This window comes from Synchiropus splendidus, chromosome 11 (assembly GCF_027744825.2).
Source record: "Synchiropus splendidus isolate RoL2022-P1 chromosome 11, RoL_Sspl_1.0, whole genome shotgun sequence".
In the NCBI taxonomy this organism is placed as follows: domain Eukaryota; kingdom Metazoa; phylum Chordata; class Actinopteri; order Syngnathiformes; family Callionymidae; genus Synchiropus; species Synchiropus splendidus.
Window position 1 is genome coordinate 16,746,465 of NC_071344.1, and position 17,659 is coordinate 16,764,123.

At 43.3% G+C, this 17,659-nt stretch overlaps 2 protein-coding genes and 1 long non-coding RNA gene across 4 annotated transcripts; 1 reads left to right on the forward strand and 2 right to left on the reverse strand.

Moving 5' to 3' along the window:
* Positions 1–4,107: 4,107 nt before the first annotated feature.
* LOC128767484 (uncharacterized) lies at positions 4,108–5,569 on the forward strand. Its single transcript, XR_008416118.1, has 4 exons — positions 4,108–4,324; positions 5,172–5,267; positions 5,335–5,384; positions 5,474–5,569. It is a non-coding gene; the product is annotated as an uncharacterized LOC128767484 (long non-coding RNA).
* Positions 5,570–7,013: 1,444 nt separating this feature from the next.
* On the reverse strand, positions 7,014–8,383 carry LOC128767483 (uncharacterized). Its single transcript, XM_053879571.1, has 5 exons — positions 8,102–8,383; positions 7,758–8,027; positions 7,418–7,513; positions 7,301–7,350; positions 7,014–7,211 (listed from the first exon to the last, which is right to left on the reverse strand). The coding sequence occupies exons 1-5, from the start codon at positions 8,295–8,297 to the stop codon at positions 7,104–7,106; spliced, it is 720 nt and encodes a 239-aa protein (XP_053735546.1). The 5' UTR covers positions 8,298–8,383; the 3' UTR covers positions 7,014–7,103.
* Positions 8,384–13,483: 5,100 nt separating this feature from the next.
* Positions 13,484–17,326, reverse strand: LOC128767482 (uncharacterized). Of its 2 annotated transcripts, none has more exons than XR_008416117.1 (8): positions 17,191–17,326; positions 16,745–16,954; positions 16,538–16,633; positions 16,159–16,461; positions 15,815–16,084; positions 14,530–14,615; positions 14,420–14,460; positions 13,484–14,362 (listed from the first exon to the last, which is right to left on the reverse strand). XR_008416117.1 is itself a non-coding variant. In XM_053879570.1 (8 exons), exons 3-8 carry the CDS (start codon positions 16,578–16,580, stop codon positions 14,240–14,242), a joined length of 894 nt encoding a protein of 297 aa, XP_053735545.1. In that variant the 5' UTR covers positions 16,581–16,633; positions 16,745–16,954; positions 17,191–17,326; the 3' UTR covers positions 13,484–14,239. The 2 variants fall into 2 exon arrangements, 1 of the variants encoding a protein (XP_053735545.1); XM_053879570.1 differs by having other exon boundaries at positions 14,530–14,643.
* Between the last annotated feature and the right edge of the window lie 333 nt (positions 17,327–17,659).

The window sequence follows — 17,659 nt, forward strand, 5'->3', positions numbered from 1 at the left end:
ATGCACTGCTGCTCCGGGGGACTGAGGTTCCTCCCTCTCTTTTCTCTAGGTTGGTGTCTAAACTGAACCGCCGAGGAGTAAATGACCGAGTCCTCCTGAAAAGAGAGTCTGAATGAGACCACCATTTCCACAGTGAGTGCGGAGCATCGTACCTGCTGGTGTTCAACACCCTCTGCCTGCAGAGCTGCTGCATCTGGAAGTAGAATCAAAACCGTTGAGAGGACATGGAGAATTGAGCTTCTTTCAGCAGCAGAGACACCCACTCTTGAGTTTCTTGATGGAGTGAAGAAGGAAGATTGTCACCATCAGGCTCACAGCCAGAGCAGCGCCCAGTACACCAGCCATGATGCCGCAGTTTGTAAAACTAGATGAAGCCTCTGTTGGCGGAGAAAACACCTTCATTCATTCCCAAAGCTCATGCTGACACCTGTCTGACATGATCTTCTGACACTGTTTTGAGTCAGAGTTGTCCCACAGTGAGCTGAGGAGACTGAACCTGCTCCACGGTTTATGACAAAACACCCTGATACATTGTTTGCAGGGACCGAGGTTCTTGGGTGGGAAAATGTGGGAGGATTGTCAGGAGAAGCCAAGGTGGGGAGGGTGTTGGTGTGAAGTGCCAATTGCAGGAAATAAGAAAGAGTCCTTTTGGACAGTAAACAAAAATAAATAAATGAAGTGCATATACCAGTGTGGAACTCTATCAAACACAATAATAAACAAACTTCACCGTATCTCTATTGCGTATACTGACCTTTTTATGATTTCTCGAAAAACAGCTCTGATTTTTATGAACATTTTGTGCCTGGATAGTTTCTTATTTCTTTTTCATAACAGCCATATTTACAACAATTGTTCATTTGCTGTTTTGGCCCGTTTGAATTCGAATGTTAAAAACTTGTTGCATCAAAACTGAACCAGTTCAAACCAGTCACGCCGCCCGCAGATGGTGAAACACATGAAAGAAGATAACATGATGAAGTGGCAGACAGGTGAAGAGCACTTGTCGCCTTTTGATGTCATGACTTCAATTGAACTAGATTCTGAGGACTCGGCAAATGAAACACCCACACAGTCTGTGGAAACGTCTCGCTGACTTTCATTACTACTGTGCACTGTTTTCATGCTCACTGGCCCTGAATGACCGTGAATGAGTGAAAATGATTGTCAATGAAAAATGGAGGGAAAAATACAACGTCCCTAAATAATTAATCGGATGCATTAAAGAATATGAAAACTAAATCGATAAAAATATTTATAACCATTATTATCACAATAACATTTTTTTTTTAATTTGAACTGTCACATACGAAAGTGGCATGTATTGAAAAATATATCTAATATAGTTATTAAAAGGAGAATACAAAACAAAAATATCTATATCATTATTTTTCTCTCACGAAACACAGTATTAATACGTTGGTTTTGTTGACTTTGATGAAGGCACCACTCGGTGCTGACTGCAGCACGGCAGCCAGAACGAGAAAAAATGGAGTATTTCAGCACTGAATAAATTCATGGTGCCGACCGCTTCATATCATGAGACTCGCCTGACCAGGGATCATGATGTTCATTTATTATTTTATTCTCTTTGCAAAATCATTTCATGATTTTTCAGAACTTTTCTGAGACACTCTTCTACTGGGAGCCGTAAAGTGGAGATTAAGATGAAATCTAATCTAAATCTATATATATATATATATATATATATATATATATATATATATATTTTTTTTTTTTTTTTTTTTTTTTTTTAATTAAATGATTTTAAACTGATTTTATTTTTTTAGAGAAACGTTGATACGGTATTAAAGTCCTACCTGCAGCTCCAGCATCAGACCTGTCTCCACATGAGGTGACAGAGCGTAATCCTCCCTCAGACAGGCTGGTGTTCATGAAGAAGCTGTAGACACATGTGCTGGAGGACTGTCCCTCGCGCTCATCTCCACACTCGTACTCATGATTCCCTTCAGTGTAAACTGAAGCAGGTCCAGATGGAAACTTTCCTGGTGGAAAACAGGAGGTGAAATCCTCCAGTGTTGGGCGAGGAGGAGGACTTGAGGCTCCTGGATGGACTGGTTTGGACACATTTACAGATAACAGCAGGATAAATGTCATTCGGGTGTTGAATTATTGAGATTTGAAACATAAAAAATGTCTGTACCTGTGATCGTCAGCTGCACACGCTTCAATAAAGCCCATCTTCGCTGATATACTTCCACACAGAAGAAAACTGCAGAATCTTCATTCTTCACTCCAGAAAGAACGAGGGAGAACTTCCTGTCCCTCTCAAGTTTAATGTGAGGATACTCTGCAGAGAAGCCATGTTTCGCAAAAATAACCAGAGAATGGTCCAGTCCCAGACGTATCCAATACAAATTCACAACAGACTCGCGCTCACAAGTCAAAGTGACATCTTCACCTGCGGTCACAGTCTTGTTTTCCAGGACCAAAGTGTCATTACTCCCTGAGACAGAGAAGAGAAGAGTCAGATGAAGCCCTCCAACACTGCCTCCAGGTGTGAGACAGTAGAGTTTACTCACAGGCTCGGTGGAGGAGCAGCAGCACAGTCACGACCATCAACATCCTTCCTTGTTGGTCTGAGCTCTGTCGAGACTGAGGCACAGAAGAAGTGACATCTAGAAGGAGGAGCCAGACACAGGACAGACTGATTGGTCTTCGCTCGACTCTCATGTCTCAGTGGAAACTTCTCATCAAAGGCTCTGAACATCAGCGGAAAGGTTTCTCACCAAGTCACCGTGAGATGCAGAATGATACGTTTGTATCAGTCACAGAGCAGTGAGTGTAAAACATTCCTCTGCTGCAGTTTATCTCCAGCTTCATCACCCATTCAGCCCCAGGTGGCCTTGTTCTGTGTTCCTTCAGTCCCTGAGCTGAAGAGTTCAGACCAAGCTCTCGCCACAAACACCACATTCTCACTCCTCACTTCAACACTGCATGCTTCAGGTTGCAAAGGAGCATTTTTCAACATTTTCCATTCAATTTCCATGTGCCATTTGGAAAGATATCATTTTGGAAAATGTTGGAAAACTGGCGGACTCCAGTTGGGAGTAGGGTTTCAAAGGGCCAATCCTCTCACCCCACTCATTCACAAATGCATTCGCCCATTTAAAAAAATCTCCACAAAGTCCCATTCAAAATGGTAAATGAAAAGAGCCACTTTCCCTGCAGAATGTCCCATCAAACATGGGAACCTTCCTCCAAGCAATTTTAGCTCAGTCACCAGGCTCTTCCTGGGCCTCATCAATCTCCAACACCATGTCCACTTCCTCAGCATCCAACTCTGAGTCTTCCTCTTCAGCCTCCCTTCTTTCCCTGCCACCTATTTGTATCTTTCCTATTCAAACAGATCATCAATATGTTTCCGCTCTTTTTCTTTCTCCTGATGTTCAGAGCCTTTGATGAGAAGTTTCCACTGAGACATGAGAGTCAAGCGAAGACCAATCAGTCTGTCCTGTGTCTGGCTCCTCCTTCTAGATGTCACTTCTTCTGTGCCTCAGTCTCGACAGAGCTCAGACCAACAAGGAAGGATGTTGATGGTCGTGACTGTGCTGCTGCTCCTCCACCGAGCCCGTGAGTAAACTCTACTGTCTCACACCTGGAGGCAGTGTTGGAGGGCTTCATCTGACTCTTCTCTTCTCTGACTCAGGGAGTGATGACACTTTGGTCCTGGAAAACAAGACTGTGAGTCCAGGTGAAGACGTCACTTTGACTTGTGAGCGCAGTGATCTATCTAAGTTAGTTTGGATCCGACTGGGACTGAACCACACGCTGCATGCTTTTGGGAGACCAGTCTATTCTTATCAGCAACCTTTTAACCTTAAAACTACATTTGAAAAGCGCACATTCTCCCTCCGTCTTTCTCAAGCGAGAGAAGAAGATTCTGCAGTTTTCATCTGTCTGGAAATAAGTCAGCGGTCATGGATTTTTTTGAAGCGTGTGGAGCTGACGGTGGCAGGTAGAAACATTTTTTCATGTTTCAAATCTCAATAATTCAACACCTGAATGACATTTGTCCTGCTGTTATCTGTAGATGTGTCCAAACCAGTCCATCCAGGAGCCTCAACTCCTCCCCCTCGCCCAACACTGGAGGATTTAACCTCCTGTTTTCCACCTGGAAAGTTTCCATCTGGACCTGCTTCAGTTTACACTGAAGGGAATCATGAGTACGAGTGTGGAGATGAGCGCGAGGGACAGTCCTCCAGCACATGTGTCTACAGCTTCTTCATGAACACCAGCCTGTCTGAGGGAGGATTACGCTCTGTCACCTCATGTGGAGACAGGTCTGATGCTGGAGCTGCAGGTAGGACTTCAGCATAAGTCAAATGAATGGAGGTTTCAACTGCTTCATGTTTAATTTTCAACGTTAAACTCAGATTCTTGACTGAACTCAAAATTTTAATTCAATTGGACTGTCATAATACAAACATTTGACAATGCAAAAGCTCCGAAAAATGTATTTATTGTGGATCAAAAAGAAGACTTTTTACACAAAACACATTCCTAAGGATTTGTAAAACAAAGTCCCTTCTTTTTCAATGTATTACTGTTGTGCATTATGAAACCAGATGCCTTCTGCATTTAATAAAGATACTGTTCGTAAATTCTCCCTCCTGTCATGTTATGTAAAACTTAATTGATGTTATTTCTTCCCAGAAAAATAGACATTTTAAAAAATTTTATGTCACCACACTCAAGAGAAAGTATAATATTTGTGTTCTATGTGCAGTTGTTTTTTTCATGTCTCTTAATCATTTAGTAAAATATAATTTATCAATGTATTTTATAGAAGAATAAAAAGTGTACAAAATATTTTTTTTACTGTCATTATTATTTCAGTTTTTTGTCATTGTATTAATGAATGACGAAAGCAAACATTTAAAATAGCCAGGCTCCAATCACTGTACATAAATTGTAACATTTTCATCGTCTAAAATGATGTTTGATCTTCTCAACTCAGTATTTAAATGTTTTACTTATTTTTAAATATTGTTTTTCTTTTCATTTTTCTTTTCATTATGTGTGCAACATTTCTCTTCCTTTTAAAAACAAACCTCCTGAGACGATCTTTCCTTCAGTCTTGCTGTGTGTGTGTCACTATCAGTTCTTTGATCCACAACAAACAGACACAATTCAACATTTCATTTCAGGCTCAAACATGTCGACTAACAACCTCCTTTATGTCGGAGCGGCTGCTGCTCTGACTGTGGTCCTGATTGTTGCTTGTTTGATCCACCAACCCAAAAGTGAGTCTCACGACACCTGAGACTTTATTGTGAGGGGATTTCATTGCTCTTTATTTTCCTCCTTCAGACCTGGTTGATCTGCAAACACAAACTAGCGACGGTCTCCAGGCTCCCCTGGTGAGAAGCACAGTCACTGTTGGACCTTCAGAAAGACCTTTTGTTCTTCAGGTTCCTGAGTCAGCGATGCTTCTGTGCTCTCTCCTCAGAGCCATGAACACTCAGTGATGTGTTACACAGCCGTCTGCAGTGAGGAGAAGGCAGGAGGAGAGAGAGCAGCGTGCAGGAGGAGGAGGAGTCAGAACCTGTCACACTGAGCCTCACTGAGCTTCCTGTCTCATCTGTCTCACCCTCTGAAACACTTTCACCTTCAACTTCACTCTTCATTGTTTCTATTCTTCTTTCATCTAAGTGAGCTCATGAAGACAACATCATCCTGTCACAAGTTCAGAATTGTTTCACTTTAAATATGTGAGTCTGAAGAAATTAGATTTGTTGTGACATATTTTTGCTGATTTTTTTTTGAATTAAAAAAAACTGAAGTAAAAATTCTTGTCTTTGTGTTTACTCATGTCAAAATTTAACTAAAATATTCTTTCAAATATATCTAAGTTCTTACTGAAGAGCCAACCTTCAGTCATAAAAATTCCCACTTTATTCCCATAATTCTCATAAATTCTCATGGAACAGATCTGGTTTTTAGAATTCCCAGAATTGGGCGTTCAATTAAAGCACATGTTTCTGCATGCATGGCATTTCCTGTCGCCCAAGGCAGCACATCACGGCAAAGAGAGATGGTTGAGTTTGGGTTAAACTATGGGGTGGTGCTGCTTTCTCCCTGAATACACAATGGTTTGTCATGTCATGTAAACAGCTCTTCATTTGTTCACTCACAGTGCTCACTTCAGTATAGACGATCTATGGCACCTGGAACTGAGATGATGTTTTCTTCTTCTAACCAAAGTTCCTGAACAGCTCCAAGCTCTCCGTTTGTGCTGCAATGTTTGAAAGAAGGCCAGGATCACAGGACTGAATGACTACAGACCGGTGCCACTGACGTCTGTGGTCATGAAGTCCTTTGAGCGCCTGGTTCTCTCTCACCTGAAATCTATCACTGCTTCTCACCTGGACTCATTGCAGTTTGCCTACAGAGCCAACAGATCTGTGGACGATGCAGTGAAGCAGGCCCTTCATTTCATTCTGACAGGCTGGTGTCGTGGTGCAGCCACAGCAGCCTGGAGCTCAAGCCCCAGAAGACCCTTGATGGAATCTCCAACCACCATGGCATTCTGATTCTGAATCTGAAGTGAGGAAGGAGCCATGACAGTTGTGCCAACTGGCTTCACTGCTCAGAGTGAGTCAACATGAAGTAGCACTTTCCGTGCAGGTACTTCAGCTGGGGACAGCAGGAGGCGGAAGACAGAAACCACGAGCACTGATGTCTGTGGCTTCCTCACTGAGTGCAGACTGTGTGGGCCTCCAGCTTTACTCTTCCTTCTGCTTCCTGGTTCAGGTATTTTGCTGAGACGGTGGAACTGGGTCAAACCGTGTCACATGACTTGTTTGAGTAAACACAAACCCATGTATTTTTAAAGGTTATTTTATTTAAAAAATCATTTGAAATGTGTCAGAACAAATCTAGTTTCTCACCTAAGACTCACATATGAAAGTGAAACAATTCTGAACTTGCAGGAGGATCATTTTGTCTTCATGCGCTTATTTGTTCAAAGAAGAGACTATTCAGAGTGAAGTTATTGTTGAAACTGAAGTGTTTCAGAGGGTGAGACAGATAAGAAGTGTGAATGTGGGACACAGATGACACAGGAAGCTCAGTGAGGCTCAGTGTGACAGGTTCTGACTCCTCCTCCTCCTGCACGCTGCTCTCTCTCCTCCTGCCTTCTCCTCACTGCAGACGGCTGTGTAACACATCACTGAGTGTTCATGGCTCTGAGGAGAGAGCACAGAAGCATCGCTGACTCAGGAACCTGAAGAACAAAAGGTCTTTCTGAAGGTCCAACAGTGACTGTGCTTCTCACCAGGGGAGCCTGGAGACCGTCGCTAGTTTGTGTTTGCAGATCAACCAGGTCTGAAGGAGGAAAATAAAGAGCAATGAAATCCCCTCACAATAAACTCTCAGGTGTCGTGAGACTCACTTTTGGGTTGGTGGATCAAACAAGCAACAATCAGGACCACAGTCAGAGCAGCAGCCGCTCCGACATAAAGGAGGTTGTTAGTCGACATGTTTGAGCCTGAAATGAAATGTTGAATTGTGTCTGTTTGTGTTTCAAAGGACTGATAGTGACACACACACAGAAAGACTGAAGGAAATATTTTTAAATCAGGAAGAGAAATATTGTACCAAAAAATAAAATAAAAATAAAAATGTCTTCAGCGGATGGCTAGTTTAAAGAGTCAAGAATCTGTGTTTAAAATTGAAAATTAACCAAGAAGCAGTTGAAACCTCCATTCAATTGACTTATGATGAAGTCCTACCTGCAGCTCCAGCCTCAGACCTCTCTCCACATGAGGTGACAGAGCGTAATCCTCCCTCAAACAGGCTGGTGTTCATGAAGAAGCTGTAGACACATGTGCTGGAGGACTGTCCCTCGCGCTCATCTCCACACTCGTACTCATGATTCCCTTCAGTGTAAACTGAAGCAGGTCCAGATGGAAACTTTCCAGGTGGAAAACAGGAGGTTAAATTCTCCAGTGTTGGGCGAGGAGGAGGACTTGAGGCTCCTGGATGGACTGGTTTGGACACATCTACAGATAACAGCAGGACAAATGTCATTCAGGTGTTGAATTATTGTGATTTGAAACATGAAAAATGTCTCTACCTGCCACCGTCAGCTCCACGCGCTTCAAAAATATCCATAACCATCCATCCTGACTTATTTCCAGACAGATGAAAACTGCAGAATCTTCTTCTCTCGCTTGAGAAAGACGGAGGGAGAATGTGCCCTTTTCAAATGTAGTTTTAAGGTTAAAAGGTTGCTGATAAGAATAGACTGATCTCCCGAAAGCATGCAGCATGTGGTTCAGTCCAAGTCGGATCCAAACTAACTTAGATCGATCACTACGCTCGCAGGTCAAAGTGACGTCTTCACCAGGTCTCACAGTCTTGTTTTCCAGGACCAAAGTGTCATCACTCCCTGAGTCAGAGAAGAGAAGAGTCAGATGAAGCCCTCCAACACTGCCTCCAGGTGTGAGACAGTAGAGTTTACTCACGGGCTCGGTGGAGGAGCAGCAGCACAGTCACGACCATCAACATCCTTCCTTGTTGGTCTGAGCTCTGTCGAGACTGAGGCACAGAAGAAGTGACATCTAGAAGGAGGAGCCAGACACAGGACAGACTGATTGGTCTTCGCTCGACTCTCATGTCTCAGTGGAAACTTCTCATCAAAGGCTCTGAACATCAGCGGAAAGGTTTCTCACCAAGTCACCGTGAGATGCAGAATGATACGTTTGTATCAGTCACAGAGCAGTGAGTGTAAAACATTCCTCTGCTGCAGTTTATCTCCAGCTTCATCACCCATTCAGCCCCAAGTGGCCTTGTTCTGTGTTCCTTCAGTCCCTGAGCTGAAGAGTTCAGACCAAGCTCTCGCCACAAACACCACATTCTCACTCCTCACTTCAACACTGCATGCTTCAGGTTGCAAAGGAGCATTTTTCAACATTTTCCATTCAATTTCCATGTGCCATTTGGAAAGATATCATTTTGGAAAGTGTTGGAAAACTGGCGGACTCCAGTTGGGAGTAGGGTTTCAAAGGGCCAATCCTCCAACCCCACTCATTCACAAATGCATTCCCCCATTTAAAGAAATCTCCACAAACTCCCATTCAAAATGATAAATGAAAAGAGCCACTATCCCTCCAGAATGTACCATTACACATGTGAACCTTCCTCCAAGCAATTTTAGCTCAGTCACCAGGCTCTTCCTGGGCCTCATCAATCTCCAACACCATGTCCACTTCCTCAGCATCCAACTCTGAGTCTTCCTCTTCAGCCTCCCTTCTTTCCCTGCCACCTCTTTGTATCTTTCCTATTCAAACAGATCATCGATATATTTCCCCATAACACCATCGAACCTTGCTTCACTTAGTTTTGCCCACTCACTCAGGTGTGAGCCTTCTTTGTGCTTCAGGCTCAAAAGTGTGGTCCAGTCCTCTAGAAATCTCCTGTACAGGTGATGGAGGGCTGCACATTTCCACTGGGGGGTGTGGTCTCAATAGTCAGGCAGCAGGCAGTGTGCTCTTAGCATGTGACTGAGGAATCACCGTCATGCATATTCACTTGTATTTGAATGGCAACTGTTTTTTAGTTCAAGATTTTGAGAATTCCCAGAGGTTTGTTTCCTTGTTGTTCACTGAGGATCCTGGACAGCTGGGATGACGTGGTCTGAGGGCAGTGATGAATGGATCGACCTGCGACTGTCAGGTTTGTTCTTCCTTCAACTCCAGTGTTCCGTCCCTTGCTTGACCTGCTGCACTCTTTTCTTAAACCTTTAAAACCAGGTTATGAAAAATGAGACTTGCAGACTTAATTATACAAAAAGAGCCTTTATTGAGTGATTTACTTTTTCAGATGAGATGAAGCACATTCCATCTGTACAATCAGAAGTTGAACACAGTCCAACCACGAAAACAATATCAGCAACAGTTTAGAGATAAGAGAAATCTAAAGGAATTTAACATTTGTTTCTCAAGACTGACAGAAAGTGAGACTTTGAACAGGAAATGGAAAGTATGCTGAATAAACGCAACAAAAGGGCAGGGGCTGAAATACAAATACTCCCACCCGACATCAGACAAAGACTTCTATCTTCGGACCGAGACTCCAGGTGATTCTGATTTAGTGCCAGTGAACATACCAACTGTAAATGGCCATATAGTGGTACCTCGGTTCTCGACCACAATCCGTTCCAGAAGGCTGTTCGAGAAGCGATTTGTTCGAAATCTGAATCGATTTTTCCCATTACAATGAATGGAAACAGAAATAATGCATTCCAAGCCTTAAAACAGGCTTTTGTAGGAGTGAATGTAGAGTGTCTGCTGCAGGTGCGCTGTTCCTCTATGTGTGTGGCCGCTGCATGTGGGAGGGGTTGCCGAGTGAGTGACGTCTCTCCAGAAGTGAAGAGGTGCCCGGTGCGTGTCCAGCTCTGAATGTGCGCTTCTGTGCAGTTTGGCTGTGACAAAGTCATAAACCAAGTAACGCTCTGTCCCAGACTCGCCTCATCCCTGTCCCAGCTCCAGCCCACAACAGGACATCAAACCCTGGAGTGAGCGCTCCAGCCTCGGAGGTGTGGAGAGCGAGCACCTCCCCTGTGACACTCTACCACGGTCCAGTGTGGAGACAGGAAAGGTTTTACACCTCAATATGAAGAAAAAACAGTCAGTACATGTAGCTAACGGGAGACGTCTGCATACAGAAGCTGCGCTATACACAATAACAAAGCGCGTCGTGGGTCAGCTGATCGGTCCGCATACGTTGTTTTTTCCGTCTTTTTTTGGTGGCATTTGAGTTCTGGATTTTCGTTTGCAATCAGAAGCAAAAAATCTCCAAATTTTTGTTCGAACTCCGATTTGTTCAAAAACCAAGGTACCACTGTATATGGAAGCAACTGTTTACTGAACTCAGCAAACTGAAATTTGACTCCTCTCTGGTTGAATTTCTGCTTTCATTTCAGGTTTTCATTTCATTTCAACGTTCTTTGTCTACTCATTGACACATTTTTTTTTTATTTATTTATTTATTTATTTTTAGCAGCGATATCAAGACCTGGCATAGCCCAGCATGCATGAAGCTACATGGAGGCAGGAGGAGACAGGTGTGTTGACGTTCCCTGCTGATGTGACATTGCACCATGTCCACAGGTCGAACTAGTCCACTCCAAACCATGCAGTCTTCCTTCGTCTGTTGTTCTGAGATCCTGCCACTGTAGAGGGGTGTGGAACACATGGCTGAGTGTTCATGGCTCTGAGGAAAGATGAGGGAAACATGGCTCATTCAGAAAGGTGAAGGAGAACATGCTTGTGTTTGTTATTCAACCCCGTCTGAAAGAAAAGAAAAAAAAAAAGTACCTGTTAGGATAGATTTAGTCTGGTCACGATGCACACTCAGGTCTTGAGGCAGGTACTTTGGGGTTTCTTGATGAAACAGATGAGTGTCAGGATGAGGATCAGCCGAACAGTCAGAGCAGCAGCCGCTCCGAAATAAATCACATTCGCTGGGGAGAGATGAGATGATGGAAACGTTTGGATTTGTGGTTCACACAACAGGATTCATACAAACATTGTCTCATGGTGATGATGATTAGAAATATGAAACTGAAATGTGTGATGTGAATTGGAAAATAAAATAAAATGAGAGAAATGAGTAAGTGTGAAAAAGTATAAGGAATAATATTTTTTTGTTTTGACAATATTTCTAAACATTAGAAAAAAAACAAAATATAAATTTTATTCATTCACTTTATTAAATTAAATGCATGCACATGTATTAATAGTAGGGCTGTCAGTAGATTACAATTTTTAATCTTGTATAAAAATTAATTTGCAATTGATGGCATGTTGAGCTCATATTTTGTATCTCTTCTATTTTTATTTTGTTATTGATTGACAGCCCTAGTATAATTCAGTCAAGGAGACAGATGACAACTTAAATGAAGACTGACATTCCAGCAGTGTCATATGAACTTCATACTCACTTCTGCCTTCGCTGACATGATATTGAACTATTGTACTCACGATCTTGTTTAAGATCTTCTTTAAGTAACTAATAATAATAATAATAACCTAAGTGAAAGTGAGACAGAACCGGGTCAGTTCAGGACCAAATTTGACTAAGATCCGTTCAGAGCATCAGTGTCTGACCGGTTAGACATGTATTTCACTGCTGCCGAGGCATTTTTTTAAGCGTGAAAACTGAGCACCTACCTGCAGCTCCTTGCTGAGTTCTCTCTCCGCACGAAGCCACCGACCCGAACCCCGTGGCGTTGGACAGGCTGACGTTCATGAAGAAGTTGAAGAGGCATTTCCTGGCGGACGGTTCCTCCGGATCACCGTCACAGTTGAACTCCTGAGCTCCTTCCACGAGCACAGAACTGGGTTGAGACTGAAACTTTCCAGGTGGGAAACAGGTCCAATTCACTGGTGGAGTCGTTGGGCTCGAAACTGTGGCGGCTGGTGTCGAATGATTGACGGATGGATCTGATGGTGAGAGATTAAAGATTCAACTGATGATAACTCAAATAGGAATAATTTTTTTCTGACTTGAACTGAGTCACCTGTAACAATGAGCTTGACTTGTTTGATGAACGTCCAGTTGTTTCCAAGGACTCGCAGACAGAGATAAACTGCAGAGTCATTTTTACTGGCGCGTTCAAACTCCAGGATCAACTTCTCCTTCTCCTCTCTGATGACATTTATATTCAAGTACGTCCATGATGATTCAGTGAAGACTTCAGGAACGTTTTCAGGAACGAGTCTCATCCAGTTAAAATACCCTGAAGTCACAGGACAAACTAGTCGAACTGCTTCACCAGTGGAGGCTTCGATTGTTTGGAGGGTTCCAACACAGCCTAAAAACACAGATTCCAGATCAACATTTCTGACTTGGATGTCAGAGAGCGAATGAAGACTTACCTCTGAGGTGAAGAAGCAGCAGCAGAGCAAGTATTGCCATGGTTTCACAGTGAATGTGATCAAGAGAGAAGAGGAAACGAGAGAGCTGATGGAGGGGAGACCGTTTCAGAAACAGCAGTCTGATTGGTCTGTGAAACACCAGAGAGGAAACATGGCCTCAATTTCTATTGAAGCCTCACCACAGCTACACACTCGTGTGCATGCACCATGGACTGAAGCGCTATTTCCTTTTTGGGTGTGACTGTTTTCCACAGCTACGTGTCAGGGGTCATTTCAGAAGCTTCGATAGATCGTAGCTGCCATGATGTAAGTTTATGGAGTGAGAGTCAGAGGAGTCAGAGATGAACATACTGTTGTTATTGGGAGAAAGGAAAAGACTAGAAATGAGTCCATCAGAGGGAGAAGACTGGAGACAAAGTGAAGGAGATGGTTTGGACCCGTGGAGAGGAGACAAGCTTCATGGTCCAGCTGCTGAGTTTGGAGTATCTTAATAACTGAGACACATTGGTCTTGTGAGTGAGGTTTTTAGGATTTTATTAGAAGTGATAAGATGCAAGAGTATAAAAAGCCCCAGACAGAAGGATCATTTTTGGCTTCAAAAACAAACAGGAAGTAAGAAAGCAAAGGAGTGTGTGCATGTATCATCAGCAAAGGGTCATTACTTTTTCATTACTTGACTTTCACATCATCACTTCAGGAGTCTGTGGTTGATGATGGTGGCTGTTGTGATCCTGTTGAGAAGAGGTGTGACTTTTCTCAGTAAACCTAGCAAAGCATCCTGCAAGAGGTTTCACTCTCCCTTTGCTTCCACTGACCATGTTCACATGTTTCAACAAAAGCTCTCGACGGAGGTTTGACTTTGAGCCACTTCCTGTTTTCGACACACCTACCAACAAATGAAGCCATGGAAACACAAGACGACTCACCAAACCTCAAACCGTCCGCCCCATGTACGTCCCTTGATCAAAGGGCCGAAACCACGATTCCTTCACTTCGACGTTGTTGCTTTGATACGTTTTCGGGTTGAGTGGTGACTTTGAGGTGTGATTTTCACTCATTTGTGGCTGATTTTTAGTAATGGCTCAATGAGGCATCACGAAACAGTGTTGCATGAAACACTGTCTTTTCTTCAGGTCACTAGATGGTGCTCCTGATTTAGAAACATATGTAAGGTTTCATACAAATAGTTGTTCAAGTCCAGACAGACAGTGCCATCTGGTGGCCTCTGAAAGTCTGGACACTGTTTCATCAAACCTCATCCACCCATCACTAGTATGTTCTGGTGAAGACAGCTTGTCTGAAGATTGTCGTCTGCTTGGACAATAGTTCCGTCAGTGGTGGGTTCTGACTGAAGTGTAGATGCACTGCTGCTCCGGGGGACTGAGGTTCCTCCCTCTCTTTTCTCTAGGTTGGTGTCTAAACTGAACCGCCGTGGAGTAAGTGACCGAGTCCTCCTGAAAAGAGAGTTTGAATGAGACCACCATTTCCACAGTGAGTGCGGAGCGTCGTACCTGCTGGTGTTCAACACCGTCTGCCTGCAGAGCTGCTGCATCTGGAAGTAGAATCAAAACGTTGAGAGGACATGGAGAATTGAGCTTCTTTCTGCAGCAGAGACACCCACTCTTGAGTTTCTTGATGGAGTGAAGAAGGAAGATTGTCACCATCAGGCTCACGGCCAGAGCAGCGCCCAGTACACCAGCCATGATCCTGCAGTTTGGAAAACTAGATGAAGCCTCTGTTGGCAGAGAAAACACCTTCATTCATTCCCAAAGCTCATGCTGACGTCATCCTGTCTGACATGATCTTCTGACACTGTGTTTTGAGTCACAGTGAGCTGGGGAGACTGAACCTGCTCCACGGTTTATGGCAAAACACCCTGATACATTGTTTGCAGAGATCAAGGTTGGGAAAATGTGGGCGGATGGTCAGGAGAAGCCAAGGTGGGGAGGGTGTTGGTGTGAAGTGCCCCAAACAGGAAAAAAGAAAGTGTACTTCTGTACAGTAAACAAAAATAAATAAATGAAGTGCATATACCCGGAACACACACAGTAAAAAACAAACTTCACCTTTTCTCTATTGCATATTTAAACTGACCTTTTTATGATTTCTCTAAAAACGACTCAGATTATTATGAACATTTTGTGCCTGGATAGTTTCTTATTTCTTTTTCACAACAGCCAGATTTACAACAATTGTTCATTTGCTGTTTTGGTCCGTTCAAATTCTAATGTTGCATCGAAACTGAACCAGTTCAAACCAGTCACGCCGCCCGCAGATAAGAGAAGATAACATGATGAAGTGGCAGACAAGTGAAGAGCACTTGTCGCTTTTGATGTCATGACTTCAATTGAACTAGATTCTGAGGACTCAGCAAATGAAACACCCACACAGTCTGTGGAAACGTCTTGCTGACTTTCATTACTACCGTGCACTGTTTTCATGCTCACTGGCCCTGAATGACCGTGAATGAGTGAAAATGGAGGGAAAAATACAATGTCCCTAAATAAATAATCGGATGTATTAAAGAATATGAAAACTAAATCGATAAAAATATTTACAACCATTATTATCACAATAACATTTTTTTTTTTTAATTTGAACTGTCACATACGAAAGTGGCATGCATTGAAAAATATATCTAATATTATTATTATATTAAATAATATTATTATTATTATTAAAAGAAGAATACAAAACAAAAAAATGATTTTTCAGAACTTTTCTGAGACACTCATCTACTGGGAGCCGTAAAGTGGAGATTAAGATGAAATCTAATCTAAATCTAAATTATATATATATATATATATATATATATATATTTTTTTTTTTTTTTTTTTTTTAAATTAAATGATTTTAAACAAATTTTATTTTTTTAGAGAAACGTTGATACGGTATAAAAGTCCTACCTGCAGCTCCAGCCTCCGACCTGTCTCCACAGGAGGTGACAGAGCGTAATCCTCCCTCAGACAGGCTGGTGTTCATGAAGAAGCTGTAGACACATGTGCTGGAGGACTGTCCCTCGCGCTCATCTCCACACTCGTACTCATGATTCCCTTCAGTGTAAACTGAAGCAGGTCCAGATGGAAACTTTCCAGGTGGAAAACAGGAGGTTAAATCCTCCAGTGTTGGGCGAGGAGGAGGACTTGAGGCTCCTGGATGGACTGGTTTGGACACATCTACAGATAACAGCAGGATAAATGTCATTCAGGTGTTGAATTATTGTCATTTGAAACATGAAAAATGTCTCTACCTGCCACCATCAGCTCCACGCGCTTCAATAAAGCCCATCTTCGCTGATATACTTCCACACAGATGAAAACTGCAGAATCTTCATTCTTCACTTCAGAAAGAATGAGGGAGAAATTCCTGTCCCTCTCAAGTTTAATGTGAGGATACTCTGCAGAGAAGCCATGTTTCGCAAAAATAACCAGAGAATGGTCCAGTCCCAGTCGGATCCAATACAAATTCAAAACAGACTCGCGCTCACAAGTCAAAGTAACATCATCACCAGGTCTCACAGTCTGCTTCTCAGACATCATATTCTTCTCACTCCCTGAGTCAGAGAAGAGAAGAGTCAGATGAAGCCCTCCAACACTGCCTCCAGGTGTGAGACAGTAGAGTTTACTCACGGGCTCGGTGGAGGAGCAGCAGCACAGTCACGACCATCAACATCCTTCCTTGTTGGTCTGAGCTCTGTCGAGACTGAGGCACAGAAGAAGTGACATCTAGAAGGAGGAGCCAGACACAGGACAGACTGATTGGTCTTCGCTCGACTCTCATGTCTCAGTGGAAACTTCTCATCAAAGGCTCTGAACATCAGCGGAAAGGTTTCTCACCAAGTCACCGTGAGATGCAGAATGATACGTTTGTATCAGTCACAGAGCAGTGAGTGTAAAACATTCCTCTGCTGCCATTTATCTCCAGCTTCATCACCCATTCAGCCCCAGGTGGCCTTGTTCTGTGTTCCTTCAGTCCCTGAGCTGAAGAGTTCAGACCAAGCGCTCGCCACAACCAGCACATTCTCACTCCTCAGGGGTCAGTGGCCACTGCATGTTGAGGAGCAGAAAATGTCCAGTAAATTATATGTGAATTTGTAAAATATTCCATATTGGAGAGTTTCCATGGGAATAATGGGATCTCACTGGGACTATATTACAGTGTATCCAAGCATCAATATCAGCAGACTGGAGCAGGGAGACCCCAGTTGGGTCTTCATGGATCAGCTACTGTGAAGAGTGCACAGTTCCAACGTGCACCAAGGTGAGATATGCTAATGACAAACCTTGGTTCACAGCTAAACTCAGCCAGATCAGACGGGAGAAGGAGGCAGCTCGCAAGAGTGGGGACAGGAACTTCTACAAAGAGGTGAAGTATCGGTTTCAGTGGGAGCTGAAGAAAGCTAATGCCGTATACTTGACAGACATGGAAAGCAGTTCTCAGCCAATGACCTGGCTCCAGTGTGGAGAGGGCTTAAGGTTTCTTAGTGACACAACTCAGACGAACGATGTCACTGAGACAGCAAAGCCACCCCCTCCCCCCTCCTTCTCTTGACATCATGGAGCAGGACGTTTTCACTCAGTTCAGCACCATCGCAAGGCTGCCGGTAGAGTTTCCCCTGCCATCCTGCTGCTGAGCTGGCTCCAGTGTTCAGGGACATCTTCAATGCTTCCTTGGTGTCCTGTCATGTTCCTGCCTGCTTTAAGCCCTCCACTATCATTCCTGTTCCCAAGAAGGCCAGGATCACAGGACTG

Excerpts from the sequence above, each read along its gene's own strand:
- LOC128767483 (XM_053879571.1), bottom strand. The coding sequence starts at position 8,297 with ATGCTGCATGCTTTCGGGAGATCAGTCTATTCTTATCAGCAACCTTTT. Across the intron at positions 7,514-7,757 it reads GTCTGAGGCTGGAGCTGCAG|GCTCAAACATGTCGACTAAC; the intron begins GTAGGACTTCAT and ends ATTTCATTTCAG. Across the intron at positions 7,212-7,300 it reads ACGGTCTCCAGGCTCCCCTG|AGCCATGAACACTCAGTGAT; the intron begins GTGAGAAGCACA and ends CTCTCTCCTCAG.
- LOC128767482 (XM_053879570.1), bottom strand. The coding sequence starts at position 16,580 with ATGTTGATGGTCGTGACTGTGCTGCTGCTCCTCCACCGAGCCC. Across the intron at positions 16,462-16,537 it reads GCTGCTCCTCCACCGAGCCC|GGAGTGAGAAGAATATGATG; the intron begins GTGAGTAAACTC and ends TCTCTGACTCAG. Across the intron at positions 16,085-16,158 it reads CGTGGAGCTGATGGTGGCAG|ATGTGTCCAAACCAGTCCAT; the intron begins GTAGAGACATTT and ends TGTTATCTGTAG.